The sequence below is a fragment of the Pseudophryne corroboree genome, chromosome 5 (assembly GCF_028390025.1).
Source record: "Pseudophryne corroboree isolate aPseCor3 chromosome 5, aPseCor3.hap2, whole genome shotgun sequence".
In the NCBI taxonomy this organism is placed as follows: domain Eukaryota; kingdom Metazoa; phylum Chordata; class Amphibia; order Anura; family Myobatrachidae; genus Pseudophryne; species Pseudophryne corroboree.
The window spans coordinates 334,969,125-334,987,957 of record NC_086448.1 but is presented as its reverse complement, the minus strand read 5'-3'; the positions used below and the strand labels follow the sequence as shown (position 1 = coordinate 334,987,957).

General features: G+C 47.9%; 1 protein-coding gene across 2 annotated transcripts in view; it reads right to left on the bottom strand.

The window, feature by feature from the left end:
• Window positions 1–18,833, bottom strand: part of RP9 (RP9 pre-mRNA splicing factor) — a 90,748-nt gene that overhangs the window by 18,582 nt on the left and 53,333 nt on the right. For both annotated transcript variants that reach the window (XM_063922553.1, XM_063922552.1), the window contains exon 4: window positions 7,413–7,542. In XM_063922553.1, the coding sequence (XP_063778623.1) occupies window positions 7,413–7,542 (130 nt within the window). The remainder of the gene's footprint in view (window positions 1–7,412; window positions 7,543–18,833) is intronic.

The window sequence follows — 18,833 nt, the reverse complement described above, 5'->3', positions numbered from 1 at the left end:
AAACCAGTGTGATTTTAGGAACTGCAACACCACGTTCAGGTCCCATGGTGCCACTGGAGGCACAAAAGGGGGCTGGATGTGCAGCACTCCCTTTACAAACGTCTGGACTTCTGGAAGAGAAGCCAATTCCTTCTCAAAGAAAATCGAGAGGGCCGAAATCTGTACCTTAACCGAGCCTAATTTCAGGCCCATATCCACTCCTGTCTGTAGGAAGTGGAGAAGACGACTCAAATTAAAATCTTCCGTAGGTGCATTCTTGGTCTCACACCAAGACACATACTTTCGCCAGATACGGTGATAATGTTTTATCGTCACCTCCTTCCTAGCCTTTATTAAAGTAGGGATGACCTCTTCCGGAATCCCTTTTGCTAGGATTCGGCGTTCAACCGCCATGCCGTCAAACGTAACCGCGGTAAGTCTTGAAATACACAGGGCCCCTGCTGCAACAGGTCTTCCCTCAGGGGAAGAGGCCAGGGGTCTCCTGTGAGCATCTCTTGTAGATCCGAGTACCAAGCCCTTCGAGGCCAGTCTGGGAAAACGAGTATCGTCTGTACTCTTCTTCGTCTTATGATCCTCAACACTTTCGTGATGGGAGGAAGAGGAGGGAACACGTAGACCGAGTCGAACACCCACGGTGTTACCAGTGCGTCTACTGCTACTGCCTGAGGGTCCCGAGACCTGGCGCAATACCTCCGAAGTTTTTTGTTGAGGCGTGACGCCATCATGTCTATTTGAGGAGTTCCCCAAAGACGTTTTACGTCTGCAAAGACTTCTTGATGAAGTCCCCACTCTCCTGGATGGAGATCGTGTCTGCTGAGGAAGTCTGCTTCCCAGTTGTCCACTCCCGGAATAAAGACAGCCGACAGAGCGCTTACATGATTTTCCGCCCAGCGAAGGATCCTTGTGGCTTCCGTCATTGCGACTCTGCTTCTTGTCCCGCCTTGGCGGTTCACATGAGCCACTGCTGTGACATTGTCTGACTGAATCAGAACCGGAAGGTTTCGAAGAAAACTCTCCGCTTGTCGAAGGCCGTTGTAAATGGCCCTGAGTTCCAACACACTGATGTGTAGACAGGACTCCTGGTCTGACCAAAGACCCTGAAAAGTCTTTCCCTGTGTGACCGCTCCCCATCCTCGGAGGCTCGCGTCCGCGGTAACCAGGATCCAATCCTGAATCCCGAACCGGCGACCCTCCAGCAGGTGAGCACTCTGCAACCACCACAGGAGGGACACTCTGGTCCCTGGGGACAGAGTTATTTTTCGATGTAAATGCAGATGGGACCCGGACCACTTGTCCAGAAGGTCCCATTGAAAAGTCCTTGCATGGAACCTTCCGTAGGGAATGGCCTCGTAGGCCGCCACCATTTTCCCCAGAACCCGAGTGCATTGGTGAACCGACACCCTTTTCGGTTTTAGCAGGTCTCTGACCATGTTCTGGATGTCTTGGGCTTTCTCTATTGGGAGGAAGACCTTCATTTGTTCAGTATCCAGTATCATACCTAGGAACGGTAGACGAGTTGTCGGAATCAACTGTGACTTCGGTAGATTTAGAATCCAACCGTGTTGCTGGAGCACTCTCAGAGAGAGCGCCACACTGCTCAGTAATTTCTCTCTTGATCTCGCTTTTATCAGGAGATCGTCCAAGTATGGGATAATTGTGACTCCATGCTTGCGCAGGACCACCATCATTTCCGCCATTATCTTGGTGAAAATCCTCGGGGCCGTGGAAAGTCCAAACGGCAACGTCTGAAATTGGTAATGACAATCCTGTACAGCGAATCTCAGGTATTCCTGATGGGGGGCATATATGGGGACATGAAGGTACGCATCCTTTATGTCCAGAGACACCATAAACTCCCCCTCCTCCATGTTGGCTATTATCGCTCTGAGTGATTCCATTTTGAATTTGAATCTTTTTATGTACAGGTTTAGGGATTTCAGATTCAAAATCGGTCTGACCGAACCGTCCGGTTTCGAGACCACAAATAGGGTTGAGTAGTAACCTCTTCCCTGCTGGTGCAGGGGAACCTTGATTATCACTTGCTGTATACACAGCGTTTGAATTGCAGCTAACACTACATCACTTTCCGATGTGGAAGCTGGTAGGGCCGACTTGAAAAATCGGCACGGGGGCACCTCCTCGAATTCCAGTTTGTAACCCTGTGAAACTATTTCCAACACCCAGGGATTCAGGTCCGATCTGACCCAGGCCTGACTGAAAAGTCGAAGATGTGCCCCCACCGGTGCGGACTCCCTCAGGGGAGCCCCAGCGTCATGCTGTGGGTTTTGGAGCAGCCGGGGAGGACTTTTGTTCCTGGGCACCTGCCGAAGCAGGTGCTCTCTTGCCTCTGCCCTTACCTCTGGCGAGGAAAGAGGATTCCCGACCTCTTTTGGACTTGTGCGACCGAAAGGACTGCATCTGATAAGGTGTTGCTTTCTTTTGCTGTTGGGGAATATATGGTAAAAAATTTGATTTACCTGCTGTAGCTGTGGAAACCAGGTCCGTCAGCCCATCCCCAAACAATACATCACCCTTATAGGGTAGTACTTCCATATGTTTTTTGGAATCCGCATCACCCGTCCATTGGCGAGTCCATAAGGATCTTCTCGCGGAGATAGACATGGCATTGGCCCTAGAAGCTAGCAATCCAATGTCCCTTTGAGCATCCCTCATAAATAAGACTGCGTCTTTTATATGGGCTAGAGTTAGGAATATAGTATCCTTATCCATAGTATCAAATTGATCTGTCAGCTCATCTGTCCAAGCTGCAATTGCGCTACACACCCATGCCGACGCAATCGTCGGTCTTAGCACAGCACCCGTATGAGAATAAATACCCTTTAAGGTAGTTTCTTGCCTGCGATCTGCAGGGTCCTTAAGGGCCGCTGTGTCAGGAGACGGTAGCGCCACTTTCTTGGACAAGCGCGTCAGGGCCTTGTCCACAGTGGGGGGTAATTCCCAAATCTCCCTGTCCTGCTTAGGGAAAGGGTATGCCATAAAAATTCTTTTGGGGATCTGCGGTCTCTTATCCGGAGTCTCCCAAGCTTTTCCAAAGAACTCATTTAATTCATGAGATGTGGTAATCTGTTTCTTTTCCTTAAACATGTGTACCCTTGTGTCGGGGACCGAGGGTTCATCCACAATATGCAACACATCCCTTATTGCCACAAGCATACACTGAATAGTTTTAGTCACCCTAGAGTGCAATTTTACTTCGTCATAGTCGACACTGGAATCAGAATCCGTGTCGGTAGTAGTGTCTTGTGTTAAGGGACGCTTTTGAGACCCCCGACGGGCCCTGTGAGTCGGTCCAATCTGAGGATTGACCGCCTGATGTCCCCCCTAAACCAGCCTTATCAAGCCTTTTATGTAAAGATGCTACACTTGCATGCAACATATGCCACATGTCCATCCAATCTGGAGTCGGCACAACCGACGGGGACACACCACTCATTTGCTCCACCTCCTCCTTGGAGAAGCCTTCCGCCTCAGACATGTCGACACACACGTACCGACACCACACACACACAGGGAGTTACCTATAAGGGGACAAAACCCCAACCAGGCCCTTAGGAGAGACAGAGAGATAGAGTATGCCAGCACACACCCAGCACTTAAAAACACTGGAATATATGACCAGATAGCGCTGTTATATGTTTATAATTGTAATCTCCACTCACTGCGTCGCCAAAGTGCCCCCCTCCTCCTTTTTCCAACCTGTGAAGCTCAGCAGGGGAGAGAACAGGGAGCAAGCGTTTTCTCATGCAGCCTTTGTGGAGAAAATGGCGCTGGTTAATGCTGAGGATCAAGCCCCGCCCACCCGACGGCGGGCTTCGGTCCCATCATCATATACTAATAAAATGGCGGGGGTCCACGGATTTACTGTCCCACAGCCTAATCCATTGTATTTATGGCCAAATTGAGGTTTATTGCTGCCCAGGGCGAACCCCCCCCCCTGCGCCCTTCAGTGCCTGTGGTGTGTGTGTGACTCGGAGCAATGGCGCGTATCTTACCGCTGCGCGCTTACCTCATGAAGATCTGATGTCTTCTGCCGCCTGAAGTCTTTTCCTCAATACTCACCCGGCTTCTATCTTCGGCATCTGTGAGGAGGACGGCGGCGCGGCTCCGGGATGAACCCCAGGTGAGACCTGTGTTCCGACTCCCTCTGGAGTTAATGGTGTTCAGTAGCCTAGAAGCAGTGCCCAACTTTACAAGCCAGCTCTGCTTCTCTCTCCGCGGTCCCACGATGCAGGGAGCCTGTTGCCAACAGGACTCCCTGAAAATAAAAAACCTAACAAAATTCTTTTTCCACAGAAAACTCTGGAGAGCTCTCTGCAGTGCACCCATTCTCCTCTGGGCACAAGATCTAACTGAGGTCTGGAGGAGGGGCATAGAGGGAGGAGCCAGTGCACACCCATAGTCAAAGTTCTTTTTAGGTGCCCTATCTCCTGCGGAGCCCGTCTATACCCCATGGTCCTTACGGAGTCCCCAGCATCCTCTAGGACGTAAGAGAAATGTATGTATACAATTCACTGGGCTATTTATCTGACTAAATATTTGGTGTCTGCTCTGAGACATCTCAGTGACATATGGGGGTACTTTAATACCCATTTATAAACCTTCAGAGACCTATGAATGATAAAGGGGGTAATTCTGAGTTGATCGCAGCAGGATTTTTGTTAGCAGTTGGGCAAAACCATGTGCACTGCAGGGGAGGCAGATATAACATGTGCAGAGAGAGTTAGATTTGGGTGGGTTATTTTGTTTCTGTGCAGGGTAAATACTGGCTGCTTTATTTTACACTGCAATTTAGATTGCAGATTGAACACACCACACCCAAATCTATCTCTCTCTGCACATGTTATATCTGCCTCCCCTGCAGTGCACATGGTTTTGCCCAATTGCTAACAAAGATCCTGCTGCGATCAACTCAGAATTACCCCCAAAGAGTAGTCGTTTGCATAACTAATGTAATAGTTTTTATAATTGAAGTCTCTTTAAGACTGGATATTGTGCCATGTATGGTTTGTTGTATTTTTTCCAAAAAGGTCCCCAAAACTGTGGATTTTTTTTTATATAAAATAATGTAAATTGTAGCTATTTGGACCTGATTCAATATAATTTTATTACCATATCTGTAGTTTTGTTAATAAAATTTATACTAAACCTGGGTTAAATAGCAGTTATTTACATATTTTAAAAATCCACAATTTTAGTTTTTTTTTGTGGGTTAGGGGTTTGTTTTTGTTATTTTACACACACCATAAAAACTCTTTTTTTAACTATATAAAAGATCCTTTTACATACACTTCTTGCAGAACTTCACAATCCTGCAAGAACAGTAAGCAGCATGCGGTGGGCATTCCTGAGGATCACTCATAAGTTCTGCCTCGGAGACAGGAAGAGACTAGGGGAGGTAAGGCAGCTGCTGTACAGTCAGCACAGACTAGTAGGCAATGCTATAAGGCAAGGCTGGCCAAACCTGTCCTCGAGATCTACCAACAGTTCATGTTTTCCAGGCCTCCTGGAGACCTGTAGAATTGTCAGTTAGGAATGAATGCAGCTCATATTAATTAGTAATGACTACACCTGTGCACCAGCTAGGTGGTCTGGAAAATGTGAACTGTTGGTAGATCTCGAGGACTGGTTTGGCCAGCCCTGCTATAAGGAATACTGATCGCAGGCGCCCACCAGCAGAGGTTGTGGCAGGGGAAGAAAAGGGAAATGGCAGCTTTCCTGAGCTTGAGTTACAGGTAGATTGTCTTTCAGCAACCGCTGGGAGGAGAATCGGGTGCTGCCACAGCAACAGAGTTGCCAGCTGGGTGAGCAGAGCCCTGTAACTACCAGAATATTAGATCCCTGCACCTGCTGGCAGACGACTCTGACATCAGATGCAACAGTGTCAGGGAAAGCCCAGCTTGGCCTTGTTGCATCTGATTAGATTACACCAGACTACTGGTTAAAGACAACTTTGGGACACATTTCCATTAGAGTCTACCTTGGAACACCAGGTACACCAGTTCTTACCTGGACTACAATTCAACACTCTATGGTTTATTATATAGTTCACAAGTGTCTATGTGATGTCACTAGTTCTTAGTGAACTGACAGACTCTGTAAAGTCCATCAGTACCTAAATATTCTCACTTAAAACTTTACATTAATATTTGGATGGCATGGTCTACTTCAATATGTACGTCAGTAAGCATTAATATTGTACAATACTACATTAAATGTAAAAAAGAAATATAATTACTGAAAACATTACAAATACGAGGGATGTGCAATAATGTTCCCTAGTGGATGAAGGAGAAAGTTTTTAATGAAATCAAAGTGAACATTAAATTTTTTTCAAAGTATTTACCAGAGTAGTCTATGCAAAGTTGCATGTGCTCAAACCACTCGGCGAAGCAAAAGTTGCAGGGGGACAGATCAGGCCTGTACGGCAGATGACTGTACAGTCACTTTCCTGGACTTGTGGGCAGGTGTATTGTCATGATGAAGAAAGGCACCACAAGCGCGAGTTTTTGGACTGCGTCTAGAAATGGCTTCCAGCATTTGCAGCAAGCACTGGATGGCATACCAGTCTCCAGAGACGGTAGCTACATGACCAGTCTTGGCAACAAAAACAGCCAGCATTTGTTTGGCCACGCTGTGGTCATGTCAGATCTTCTGTGGTGCCGCACCTCCAACTGGGGTCCACTGGGCCAACTGCTTGGTCACGGGGTTGAAACTGTAGCTCCAGGATTCATCGCCACTGATGATCTCCCAGACAGAGTTTTAGCGACCTTCATCAAACCTGGCCAGCATGTTGCGGCACCAAGTTACCCACCTCATTCTGCTCTCAAGTCAGCTGATGGGGCACCCAGCATGCAGAAACCTTGCTCAGCCAAACTTTTCGTGGAGTATCAAGCGGATGGATCCTGATGAGATGCCTATTTCCTTCTCTAACTGGGCCATGGTTACCCTGACGACCAACTCATCTATGGCCCACATTGTCCTTGTTGATGGCAGTCAGAGTTCGACCACAGCGCTCCTGGTCTTCCAGGGACAGTCTTCCGCACAGAAATTCTGCAAACCACTCAAACACAGCAGCTCGCAGTCGGTTAAAACTCTCTTCCCATTTCAGACCACTCTTATAGTTGTAGAAGATCATGACTCTCCAGTGACCTCTGCTGAGCTCCATAACAAGTTTGTGAAGGAAGTGAAGATGCCGATTTCTTCGGTGTGCAGTGCACCTCATAAACAGTTCTGTGCCTTGACATTTCACAAGAATTTTAGTCAGAGATTGCTGTTCATAACCAGACAGTTGGGTTGTGTCTACTCTACCTATGCACTACACATCCAGAAACTTATTGCACATCCCTCATAATTAACAAAAAAACATTACAAATAGTTAATATTTAACTTACATTGCATAACCTTCACTTCCTTTCCCAAGGGCATCCACAGTCCCCTTGTTGGAGCATGGGCAAGAAAATCTCTGGCATGCTCATTCCCAGGCAAATCTGGTATACAGTCTTCTGGTTTTGGCTCATCTTCCTAAGTGTGAAAAATACAAAGAGGTGGCTGTATTTAAAGTCAAGCTTAAACATGCCAATTATGTACGAACATTTCCCTATGAACTGTGCAAAGTGGGAAGGGAGTATGACTGGGTGAAATATAAATGAATTGTGTGTTAAATATGGATATTGTGAATATGGAATAAAGTATAGTATGTATAAAGCTGGATGCTGTGTAGGTGGTGTATGAATATAGTATATGCAAACCACAGATGTATTATATAGTGGATTGAGGTGACTATAGTACAGAAACATGGATGTTGTGAAGGTAAAATACCCATATATATATATATATATATATATATATATATATACACACACACACACACACACACACCTGTGTCATCATAAGATGTCTGGCGTGAGTGAGCCGCCGGGTCCTGTGTAACTCTGCTAGCGTTGAGCATCCTTTTTTATTTTAAATATGAACATGCGTCTTAGTTGTAATGCAGTGCGACTAATACCCCTTTCACATCGCACAAATAACCCGGTATCGACACGGCATATTGCCGTGTCGAAACGGGTCAGTGTGCAATGTGAAAGCTCCTTTGCTGAATTAGCGGGTCGCCTGACCCGGTAATTCAACCCGGTAAAAAAGAAGGGTTTTTACCGGGTTGAATACCGGGTCAGGTGCAGTGTGAATGGGAGCCGTTCCGATGCGACACGGCTCCCATTCACAGCATAGGGAGAGGCGGCGCAGGAGATGAGCTCATCTCCCAGCGCCGCCTCCACCCCCGCCGATTTTTTTTTTCAAAAACATATGCTCTGTCTTTAAAATATATGGTCACCCAGACACATAATTGTTCCCTTTAAAACAGTATTTTAGATTTATTTAATCTAAAAGCAAGATTTTGTAAGAAGTAGTACAATAATTGTTACAATAAAAAGTTAATTATATAAGACCACATTGCATACTGGGAGATTAATTACTGCTCATTTGGTGCACCATGAAGTAAAGCACTGTGGATTATCAATTTTCCAGCTGAATAAGTGAACACTGCGCGTTTCGTCCTTACTGACATCCTCAAGGGTAACTCAATAGGTTAGATCAGTTCTAACAGACTGTTTGTACATCAGTTTGCGAATAGGCTGAAGCCAAATACAATCAAATGGTGGAGTTAAACTTCCTATCCAACGGTATATAGGGCCCGATTCAGACCTGATCACTGTTGTGCAAATTCGCACAGCGGTTGATTATAGAATCACTGTGCATGCTTGTGCAGTGCAATGCGCAGGCGCGTCGCCAAACAGTAACAGAACGGTGCGAAAATTTCGATCACAAGGTGATTGACAGGAAGAGAATGTTTGTGGGTGGTAACTGGACGTTTTCTGGGAGTGTTAGGAAAAACGCATGCGTTCCCAAGCGTTTTCTGGGAGGGTGTGTGATGTCAGCTCCAGCCCCGATCAGCCTGTTTGTATTGTACTTTAGAAGTAAGTCTTGGGCTACGCACAGACTGGAAAAATCATTCGATGGTGAGTGAGTTGCGAACGGATTTGCAGCTGTCAGGCAGAATTTTCACACGGCGTACACATGCATTCGCACACTTGCACGGGGCGGGTTTTCACTCTCCCTGGGCAGCGACAATCTAAATGCAGACCTCTACAAATCTACAGCACAGCGATCAGGTCTGAATTAGGCCCATAGATTGGAAGTACCTCAAATATAGGCAAGTGTAAAGCTTCCACATGTGATTCCACCAAAAGCTGCAAACTCCGCCATTTGATTGTATTTGGCTGCAGCCTATTTACAACTGATGACTGATGTACAGTCTGTTAAAACTGATCTTACCTATTGATTTACCCCTGAGGAAGTCCATAAGGACGAAACGCGTAGGGTTAAAAGCACAATGTTCACTAATTCAGCTGGAAATTTAATAATCCACAGTGCTTGACTTCAAGGAGAACCAAATGAGCAATAATTAATCTCCCAGCATTCAATGTGGACTCATATAATTAACTTTTTATTGTAACAATTATTGTACTTGTTTTTATGAAATTTTGCTTTCATGTTAAATAAATCCAAAAAGGAGATTTATGGTAAGATCTTACCATTGTTAAATCTGTTTGCGAGTTACACTGGATTCCACAGGGAATAACATCGGGGTGTAGAGTAGGATCTTGATCCAAGGCACCAACAGGCTAAAAGCATTGACTGTTCCCAGGATGCATAACGCTGCCTCCTTTATATCTCCGCCTCCAGGAACTGGAACTCAGTTTTGTTAACCAGTCCAATGCAGTAGCAGGTAAGAGAGACGACAACAGTTAGTAGCCACAGACATCACATTCTCACGACAGGAGAAGGTATCAGCGGGTAATGCCATACCAACTCATAGAAGCTAAGTGCGTCAGGGCGGGCACCCTGTGGAATCTAGTGTACCTCGCAGAAAGAGATTTAACAAGGGTAAATTCTTACCATAAATCTCCTTTTCTGCAGCGGGGTACACTGGTATTCCACAGGGAATAACATCGGGGATGTCCTAAAGCAGTTCCTCATGGGAGGGGACGCACTGTAGCGAGCACAAGAACCCGGCATCCAAAGGAAGCATCCTGGGATGCAGAAGTATCGAAGGTATAGAACTTTATGAACGTGTTCACTGAGGACCACATAGCCGCCTTACACAATTGCTCAAGGGTAGCACCACGGCGGGCCGCCCAAGAAGGTCCAACAGACCGAGTAGAATGGGCTTTGATGGTAGCAGGAGCTGGAAGACCAGCCTGTACATAAGCTTGTGCAATCACCATTCTAATCCATCTGGCATGGGTCTGCTTATTCGCAGACCAGCCACGTTTGTGAAAACCAAAAATTACAAAGAGAGAATCAGAATTCCTAATGGAGGCTGTCCTCTTCACATAGATACGGAGAGCCCGTACCACATCCAAAGGCAGCACTTTGGAGGACAAATCAGGAGAGATAAGGGCCGGAACCACAATCTCTTGATTAAGGTGGAAAGAAGACACCACCTTGGATAGATAACCAGGGCGCGTTCTAAGAACTGCCCGGTCACAGTGAAAAATCAGAAAGGGAGACCTACAGGATAAGGCACCCAAGTCTGAAACCCGTCTAGCAAAGGCAATAGCCAGTAAATACAAGACCTTAAGCGTAAGCCATTTGAGGTCCACAGACTCAAGAGGTTCAAACGGAGACCCTTGTAGGGCATTCAGAACAACCGACAAATCCCAAGGAGCCACAGTAGGAACATAGGGAGGTTGAATCCGAAGAACACCCTGAGTGTATGTGTGAACATCAGGAAGAGTCGCAATTTTTCTCTGAAACCAAACCGACAAGGCAGAAATATGAACCTTGAGAAAGGCCAGACGAAGGCCTAAGTCCAGGCCATGCTGTAGAAAAGCCAAAAGACTGGCAGTACTGAACTTGAAAGTATGACAATTCTTAGTGGCACACCAGGTGAAGTTAGAATTCCACATGATAAATCCGGGCAGAAGCCGGCTTACAGGCCTTCAACATAGTTTGAATGACCGCCTCAGAAAAACCTTTCTCTCAGGACTGAAACTTCAAGAGCCATGCCGTCAAAGCCAGCCGAGCCAAATCCTGGTAGACACAGGGGCCCTGAACAAGGAGGTCTGGTCGTTGAGGAAGCAGAAGAGGACGCTCTAACGAGAGACCCTGTAGGTCTGAGAACCAATGCCGTCCGGGCCACGCTGGAGGGCTCAGAAGTAGGATTCCTCATTCTTCTTGAACTTCCTTATTACTCTGGGCAGGAGTGACACCGGAGGGAACACGTACGGCAGCCGAAAGTTCCATGGAATTGCCAGTCCGTCCACGAATGCTGCTTGAAGATCCCTTGTCCTTGCTCCGAAGACCGGAACCTTGTGATTGTGTCGAGACGCCATCAGGTCTACATCTGGTAGGCCCCACTTGTCCACTAGGAGTTGAAATACTTCTGGATGAAGGCTCCACTCTCCAGTGTGTACGTCCTGACGACTGGGGAAGTCCGCTTCCCAGTTGAGGACTCCCGGAATGAACACTGCTGATATGGCTGGCAGATGGCGTTCCGCCCAGCGAAGAATCTTTGACACTTCCATCATTGCCATGTGGTTTTGAGTGCCGCCTTGAAGATTTATGTACGCCACCGTGGTGGCATTGTCTGACTGTATTTGAACAGGCCTGTTCCGTACCAGAGGTAGGGCTAGTGTCATTGAACACTGCCCGTAATTCCAGAACGTTTATCAGAAGGCGAGACTCCTCCCAGGTCCACCGACCCTGAAGACAGTGTTGCTCCAACACTGCTCCCCAACCCCTCAGACTGGCATCCGTCGTCAGAAGGACCCAGTTGGAGATCCAGAAGGGATGGCCCCTGCTTAACTGCTGGTCTTGTAGCCACCACGTTAGCGACAGACGGACCTCCGGAGACAAGGAGATCATGTGAGACCTGATCCGGTGTTGGCCAGAATCAGTTTCTGGAGAGGGCAGGAATGAAATTGAACGTACTCTACCATGTCGAAAGCAGACACCATGAGGCCTAGTACTTGCATCACTGAGTGTACCGACACACGCGGGCGAGACAGGAAACATCTCATGCTGTCCTGAAGGTTCAGGACCTTCTCCTGGGACAACAACCACCGCTGGTTGTGAGTGTCCAACAGTGACCCCAGGTGCACAATGCTCTGAGCAGGGACCAGGGAGGATTTCTACCAGTTGATGAGCCACCCGTGGCCTTGCAGAAACTGGATCGTCAGATCCAGATGATGGAGGAGAACTTCTGGTAAATTGGCCAGGATCAGCAAGTCGTCCAGATTCGGCAGGATCCCGATACCCCGACGGCGGAGTAGAGCAGTCATCACAGCCATGAATTTGGTGAAGATTCGCAGAGCTGTTGTCAGTCCAAAAGGCAAGGCCCGGAATTGATAATGTGGGTTGCCAATAGCAAACCGCAGGTACTGCTGGTGCGACATGGCAATAGGAATAAAAGTAGGTAAGCATCCTGTATGTCCAGGGATACCATATAGTCCCAGGGCTCCAAAGCCAGAACAATAGAGCGAAGAGTCTCCATACGGTACTTGGCTACTCGCACAAATTTGTTCAAAGACTTGAGGTTGAGAATGGGCCATGAGGACCCATTCGGTTTAGCGACTAGGAACAGCGTTGAATAGTACCCCCTGCCTCTCTGAGGCAGAGGCACCGGCACTACCACTCCTGTGTCCAGAAGGGATCATACCACCAAATGAAGAGTTTTTGCCTTCACCTGATCCGAAGGGACGTTTGTCAGGCAAAATTGTTGAGGGGGACGACTCTTGAAGGATATGGCATATCCGTGAGTGACGACTTCCCTTACCCAGGCTTCAGAAGTGGTCTTCAACCATACATGGGTAAATCTTAGAAGTCGGCCTCCCACCCTGAGATCCCACACGGGAAGGCCCGCCCCGTCATGCAGTAAGCTTGTCTGATTTGGAAGCAGGCTGACGGGCAGCCCAAGCACGTTTAGGCTTGGGCTTACTGGACTTGGAAGTGCGTGACTGTTTCGGGTACGCCTGACCCTTTGCTTTACCTGGAGGTCGAAAGGAACGAAAGGAAGTACTCTTAGCCTTCGGATCTGAAGGAGCAGTACTAGGCAGACATGCAGTCTTAGCAGAGGCAAGATCAGCAACAATTTTGTTGAGGTCTTCCCCAAAAAGAATATTCCCCTTAAAAGGGAGAACCTCCAGAGTTTTCTTAGAGTCCAGATCCACAGACCAGGACCGTAACCACAGAATCCAGCGAGCCAGAATGGACGTAGTAGCCGCTTTGCCCGCCAGAACATCAGCATCAGAAGCCGCCTCCTGAATGTATTGAGAAGCCGTAACAATATACGAGAGACATTGTTTAGCATTATCAGGAAAGTTAGACAGAAGTTCTGCTTCCACCTCCTGAACCCAAGCCGTGATGGCTTCAGCAGCCCAAGAGGCCGCAATAGTAGGTCTATGCACAGCTCCAGCGCGAGTATAAATAGACTTCAAGCAACCCTCCACACGCTTATCCGTCGGTTCTTTCAGAGAAGTGACGGTAGTGACAGGCAGAGCAGAAGAAACCACCAGCCATGCGACTTGTGAGTCCACTGGATGCGGTGTTTCCCAATTTTTACTTAGATCTGCGGCAAGAGGATAGCGAGCTAGCATCTTCTTATGAGGTGTAAACTTTTTCCCTGGACACTCCCAGGATTCCTGACGTATGTCAACCAAATGGTCAGAATTTAGGTAAAACAAGTTTAGCGACCTTCTGATGTTTGAACCTATCAGGTTTCTCTTAGAGGCCTCTTGAGGGTCTGTGTCATCATCGATTTGGAGAATCAGCCTGATAGCCTCCAAGAGATCAGGAGCATCCACCTGTAAAACAGATTCCCCATCAGAAGTATCTGCATCAGTGTCTGAGGGGTCAGTATACACACCCTCTTCATTAGAAGAGGTATCCGGAACATCAGTGGATTGCGAGGAAGTAAGGGCCCGCTTGGGAGGCCCCTTGCCCTTAGGCGGACGAGGGACAGGTATCTGCTTAGCCATTGTCTGATGGAATTGCTGTAACTGAGTGGACAGAGTATCTGCCCATGGCGGATTAATCGCAGGGACAAATTGTGGCTGTAAAGGCACATGTGGTCCCACAGGGGGCATGAGTCTAGTTACAAGCGTATTCAGCAATGTAGAGAAAGTAGCTCAAGGTGGGTCTGAATGTGCCCCTGTTGCTACAACCTGACTGGGAGGTAAAGAGCCTCCAGCACTTGAGCCCTCAACTGCAATGTTATCCTCTAAGGCAGGCATGTCCAAAGTCCGGCCCGGGGGCCAATTACGGCCCGTGTTCACATTTCCACCGGCCCACAGCCTCTGTGCAGCCCTCAGGCACACTGCCTTTGCAGACCGCTGCACCCCCCCCCCGCACTGACACTCCCCGCCTGTTGCTGTCAGACGCGCTACACGGTGTCTGACAGCTCTCTTCCCCTTCTCTGCATGCAGACTATAGGCTGGTCTGCTGATGATCTGGTGAGACAGGAGGGCTGGGGTTGCCTCTCCCGCCGAGACAAACCCAGCCCTCCTGTGTGTATGAATCTATAAAAGGAGACACCAGGGAGGATCATCACAGATGCCATCTTTACTGCAGCTCTGCAGCAGTGTGCGGTGATCAGCAGTCTCAATAAGTTCAGTGCTTCACCCCCTCATAGGTGTTCTGGGCTAAAGCATTTTCACTTGTAAGTAGTTCTCCAATGTATATCTGGCAGCATCAACTGTGGTGAGCTAATTAATTGATAAGAAAGGTGTTTCACCACAGGTGCTGCCAATCATACATTACCAGGAAAGTCCAGGAACAGAGCATTTTCTCCCTCATGGAGAAGGTCAGGTAGGCAAGTATGCTGTGGGGGCATATAATGTGTATCTGGCAGCACTGCTGGGGGCATATAATGTGTATCTGGCACTGGGGACATTTGTGTATCTGGCAGCACTGCTAGGGGCATTTGTGTATCTGGCTGCACTGCTGGGGGCATTTGTGTATCTGGACCCCCCACACATTTTCACCTTACTAAATCTGGCCCTCTTTGCAAAAAGTTTGGACACCCCTGCTCTAAGGGGTTCATGACGTCACCACGATGACTGGCGGGATCAGCCACGGAACCGTCGCCCCTTGTAGCCAACATGATAGGAAGGCTAATCCAAGGGCAACGCAGTACAATTAATGCAGAAAATTTACCCAAACAAGAACCCCCTGTACAGTGTAATGCACAAACAGAGGATTCAAGTGGCAAATGGTGACTGAAAAGCACAGGGAAAAATACTATACAAGTATATCCTGTGAAAAACATGTATATTAACCAAAATCCCTGACGCACGTAGCCCCCCTTAGGGTAGAGAATATAGGGTTAGCACTTATGAGATAGATACATGGAGTAGATATCAAACAGCAGCTATATGCACGCACACAGTCACATATACAAGGCAGGAGTTATGACAAACAATAAAACTGCACTGGACTAGCAATACCAAGTAATACTGAGTAAAGCTATATATGTCACTAGATATAACAATGAACAGTAAAGACTGGATGTATATCGCAGGGAACTTGTACCAGATTACCCTGTCACAATGCACTATTTCTTAACTAACACTGCCAAAAATAAGAATTTACTTACCGATAATTCTATTTCTCGTAGTCCGTAGTGGATGCTGGGGACTCCGTAAGGACCATGGGGAATAGCGGCTCCGCAGGAGACTGGGCACATCTAAAGAAAGCTTTAGGACTATCTGGTGTGCACTGGCTCCTCCCCCTATGACCCTCCTTCAAGCCTCAGTTAGGATACTGTGCCCGGACGAGCGTACACAATAAGGAAGGATTTTGAATCCCGGGTAAGACTCATACCAGCCACACCAATCACACCGTACAACTTGTGATCTGAACCCAGTTAACAGCATGATAACAGAGGAGCCTCTAGAAAAGATGGCTCACTACAGCAATAACCCGATTTTTTGGTAACAATAACTATGTACCAGTATTGCAGACAATCCGCACTTGGGATGGGCGCCCAGCATCCACTACGGACTACGAGAAATAGAATTATCGGTAAGTAAATTCTTATTTTCTCTAACGTCCTAAGTGGATGCTGGGGACTCCGTAAGGACCATGGGGATTATACCAAAGCTCCCAAACGGGCGGGAGAGTGCGGATGACTCTGCAGCACCAATTGAGAGAACTCCAGGTCCTCCTCAGCCAGGGTATCAATTTTGTAGAATTTTACAAACGTATTTGCTCCTGACCAAGTAGCTGCTCGGCAAAGTTGTAAAGCCGAGACCCCTCGGGCAGCCGCCCAAGATGAGCCCACCTTCCTTGTGGAGTGGGCATTTACAGATTTTTGGCTGTGGCAGGCCTGCCACAGAATGTGCAAGCTGAATTGTACTACAAATCCAACGAGCAATAGTCTGCTTAGAAGCAGGAGCACCCAGCTTGTTGGGTGCATACAGGATAAACAGCGAGTCAGATTTTCTGACTCCAGCCGTCCTGGAAACATATATTTTCAGGGCCCTGACAACGTCTAGCAACTTGGAGTCCTCCAAGTCCCTAGTAGCCGCAGGCACCACAATAGGTTGGTTCAGGTGAAACGCTGAAACCACCTTAGGGAGAAACTGAGGACGAGTCCTCAATTCCGCCCTGTCCGAATGGAAAATCAGATAAGGGCTTTTACAGGATAAAGCCGCCAATTCTGACACGCGCCTGGCCCAGGCCAGGGCCAACAGCATGACCACTTTCCATGTGAGATATTTTAACTCCACAGATTTAAGTGGTTCAAACCAATGTGACTTTTGGAACCCAAAAAACTACATTGAGATCCCAAAGTGCCACTGGAGGCACAAAAGGAGGATGTATAAGGAGTACCCCTTTTTCAAACGTCTGAACTTCAGGGACTGAAGCTAGTTCTTTTTGGAAGAAAATTGACAGGGCCGAAATTTGAACCTTAATGGACCCCAATTTCAGGCCCATAGACACTCCTGTTTGCAGGAAATGTAGGAATCGACCCAGTTGAATTTCCTCCGTCGGGCCTTACTGGCCTCGCACCACGCAACATATTTTCGCCAAATGCGGTGATAATTTTTTGCGGTTACATCCTTCCTGGCTTTGATCAGGATAGGGATGACTTCATCCGGAATGCCTTTTTTCCTTCAGGATCCGGCGTTCAACCGCCATGCCGTCAAACGCAGCCGCGGTAAGTCTTGGAACAGACAGGGTCCTTGTTGGAGCAGGTCCCTTCTTAGAGGTAGAGGCCACGGATCCTCCGTGAGCATCTCTTGAAGTTCCGGTTACCAAGTCCTTCTTGGCCAATCCGGAGCCACGAATATAGTGCTTACTCCGCTCCATCTTATCAATCTCAGTACCTTGGGTATGAGAGGCAGAGGAGGGAACACATACACTGACTGGTACACCCACGGTGTTACCAGAGCGTCTACAGCTATTGCCTGAGGGTCCCTTGACCTGGCGCAATACCTGTCGAGTTTTTCCCAACGGTTTATAATCATGTGGAAGACTTCTGGGTGAAGTCCCCACTCTCCCGGGTGGAGGTCGTGCTGAGGAAGTCTGCTTCCCAGTTGTCCACTCCCGGAATGAATACTGCTGACAGTGCTATCACATGATTTTCCGCCCAGCGAAGAATCCTTGCAGCTTCTGCCATTGCCCTCCTGCTTCTTGTGCCACCCTGTCTGTTTACGTGGGTGACTGCCGTGATGTTGTCCGACTGGATCAACACCGGCTGACCTTGAAGCAGAGGTCTTGCTAAGCTTAGAGCATTGTAAATGGCCCTTAGCTTCAGGATATTTATGTGAAGTGATGTCTCCAGGCTTGACCATAAGCCCTGGATATTCCTTCCCTGTGTGACTGCTCCCCAGCCTCGCAGGCTGGCATCCGTGGTCACCAGGACCCAGTCCTGAATGCCGAATCTGCGGCCCTCTAGAAGATGAGCACTCTGCAACCACCACAGGAGGGACACCCTTGTCCTTGGTGACAGGGTTATCCGCTGATGCATCTGAAGATGCGACCCGGACCATTTGTCCAGCAGGTCCCACTGGAAAGTTCTTGCATGGAATCTGCCGAATGGGATTGCTTCGTAGGAAGCCACCATTTTACCCAGAACCCTTGTGCATTGATGCACTGAGACTTGGCTCGGTTTTAGGAGGTTCCTGACTAGCTCGGATAACTCCCTGGCTTTCCCCTCCGGGAGAAACACCTTTTTCTGGACTGTGTCCAGGATCATCCCTAGGAACAGAAGACAAGTCGTCGGAACCAGCTGCGATTTTGGAATATTGAGAATCCAATCGTGCTACCGCAACACTACCTGAGATAGTGCTACACCGACCTCCAACTGTTCCCTGGATCTTACCCTTATCAGGGAATCGTCCAAGTAAGGGATAACTAAAATTCCCTTCCTTCGAAGGAATATCATCATTTCGGCCATTACCTTGGTAAAGACCCGGGGTGCCGTGGACCATCCATACGGCAGCGTCTGAACTGATAGTGACAGTTCTGTACCATAAACCTGAGGTACCCTTGGTGAGAAGGGTAAATTTTGACATGAAGGTAAGCATCCTTGATGTCCCGAGACATCATGTAGTCCCCTTCTTCCAGGTTCGCAATCACTGCTCTGAGTGACTCAATCTTGAATTTGAACCTCTGTATGTAAGTGTTCAAAGATTTTAGATTTAGAATCGGTCTCACCGAGCCGTCCGGCTTCGGTACCACAACAGTGTGGAATAATACCCCGTTCCCTGTTGCAGGAGGGGTACCTTGATTATCACCTGCTGGGAATA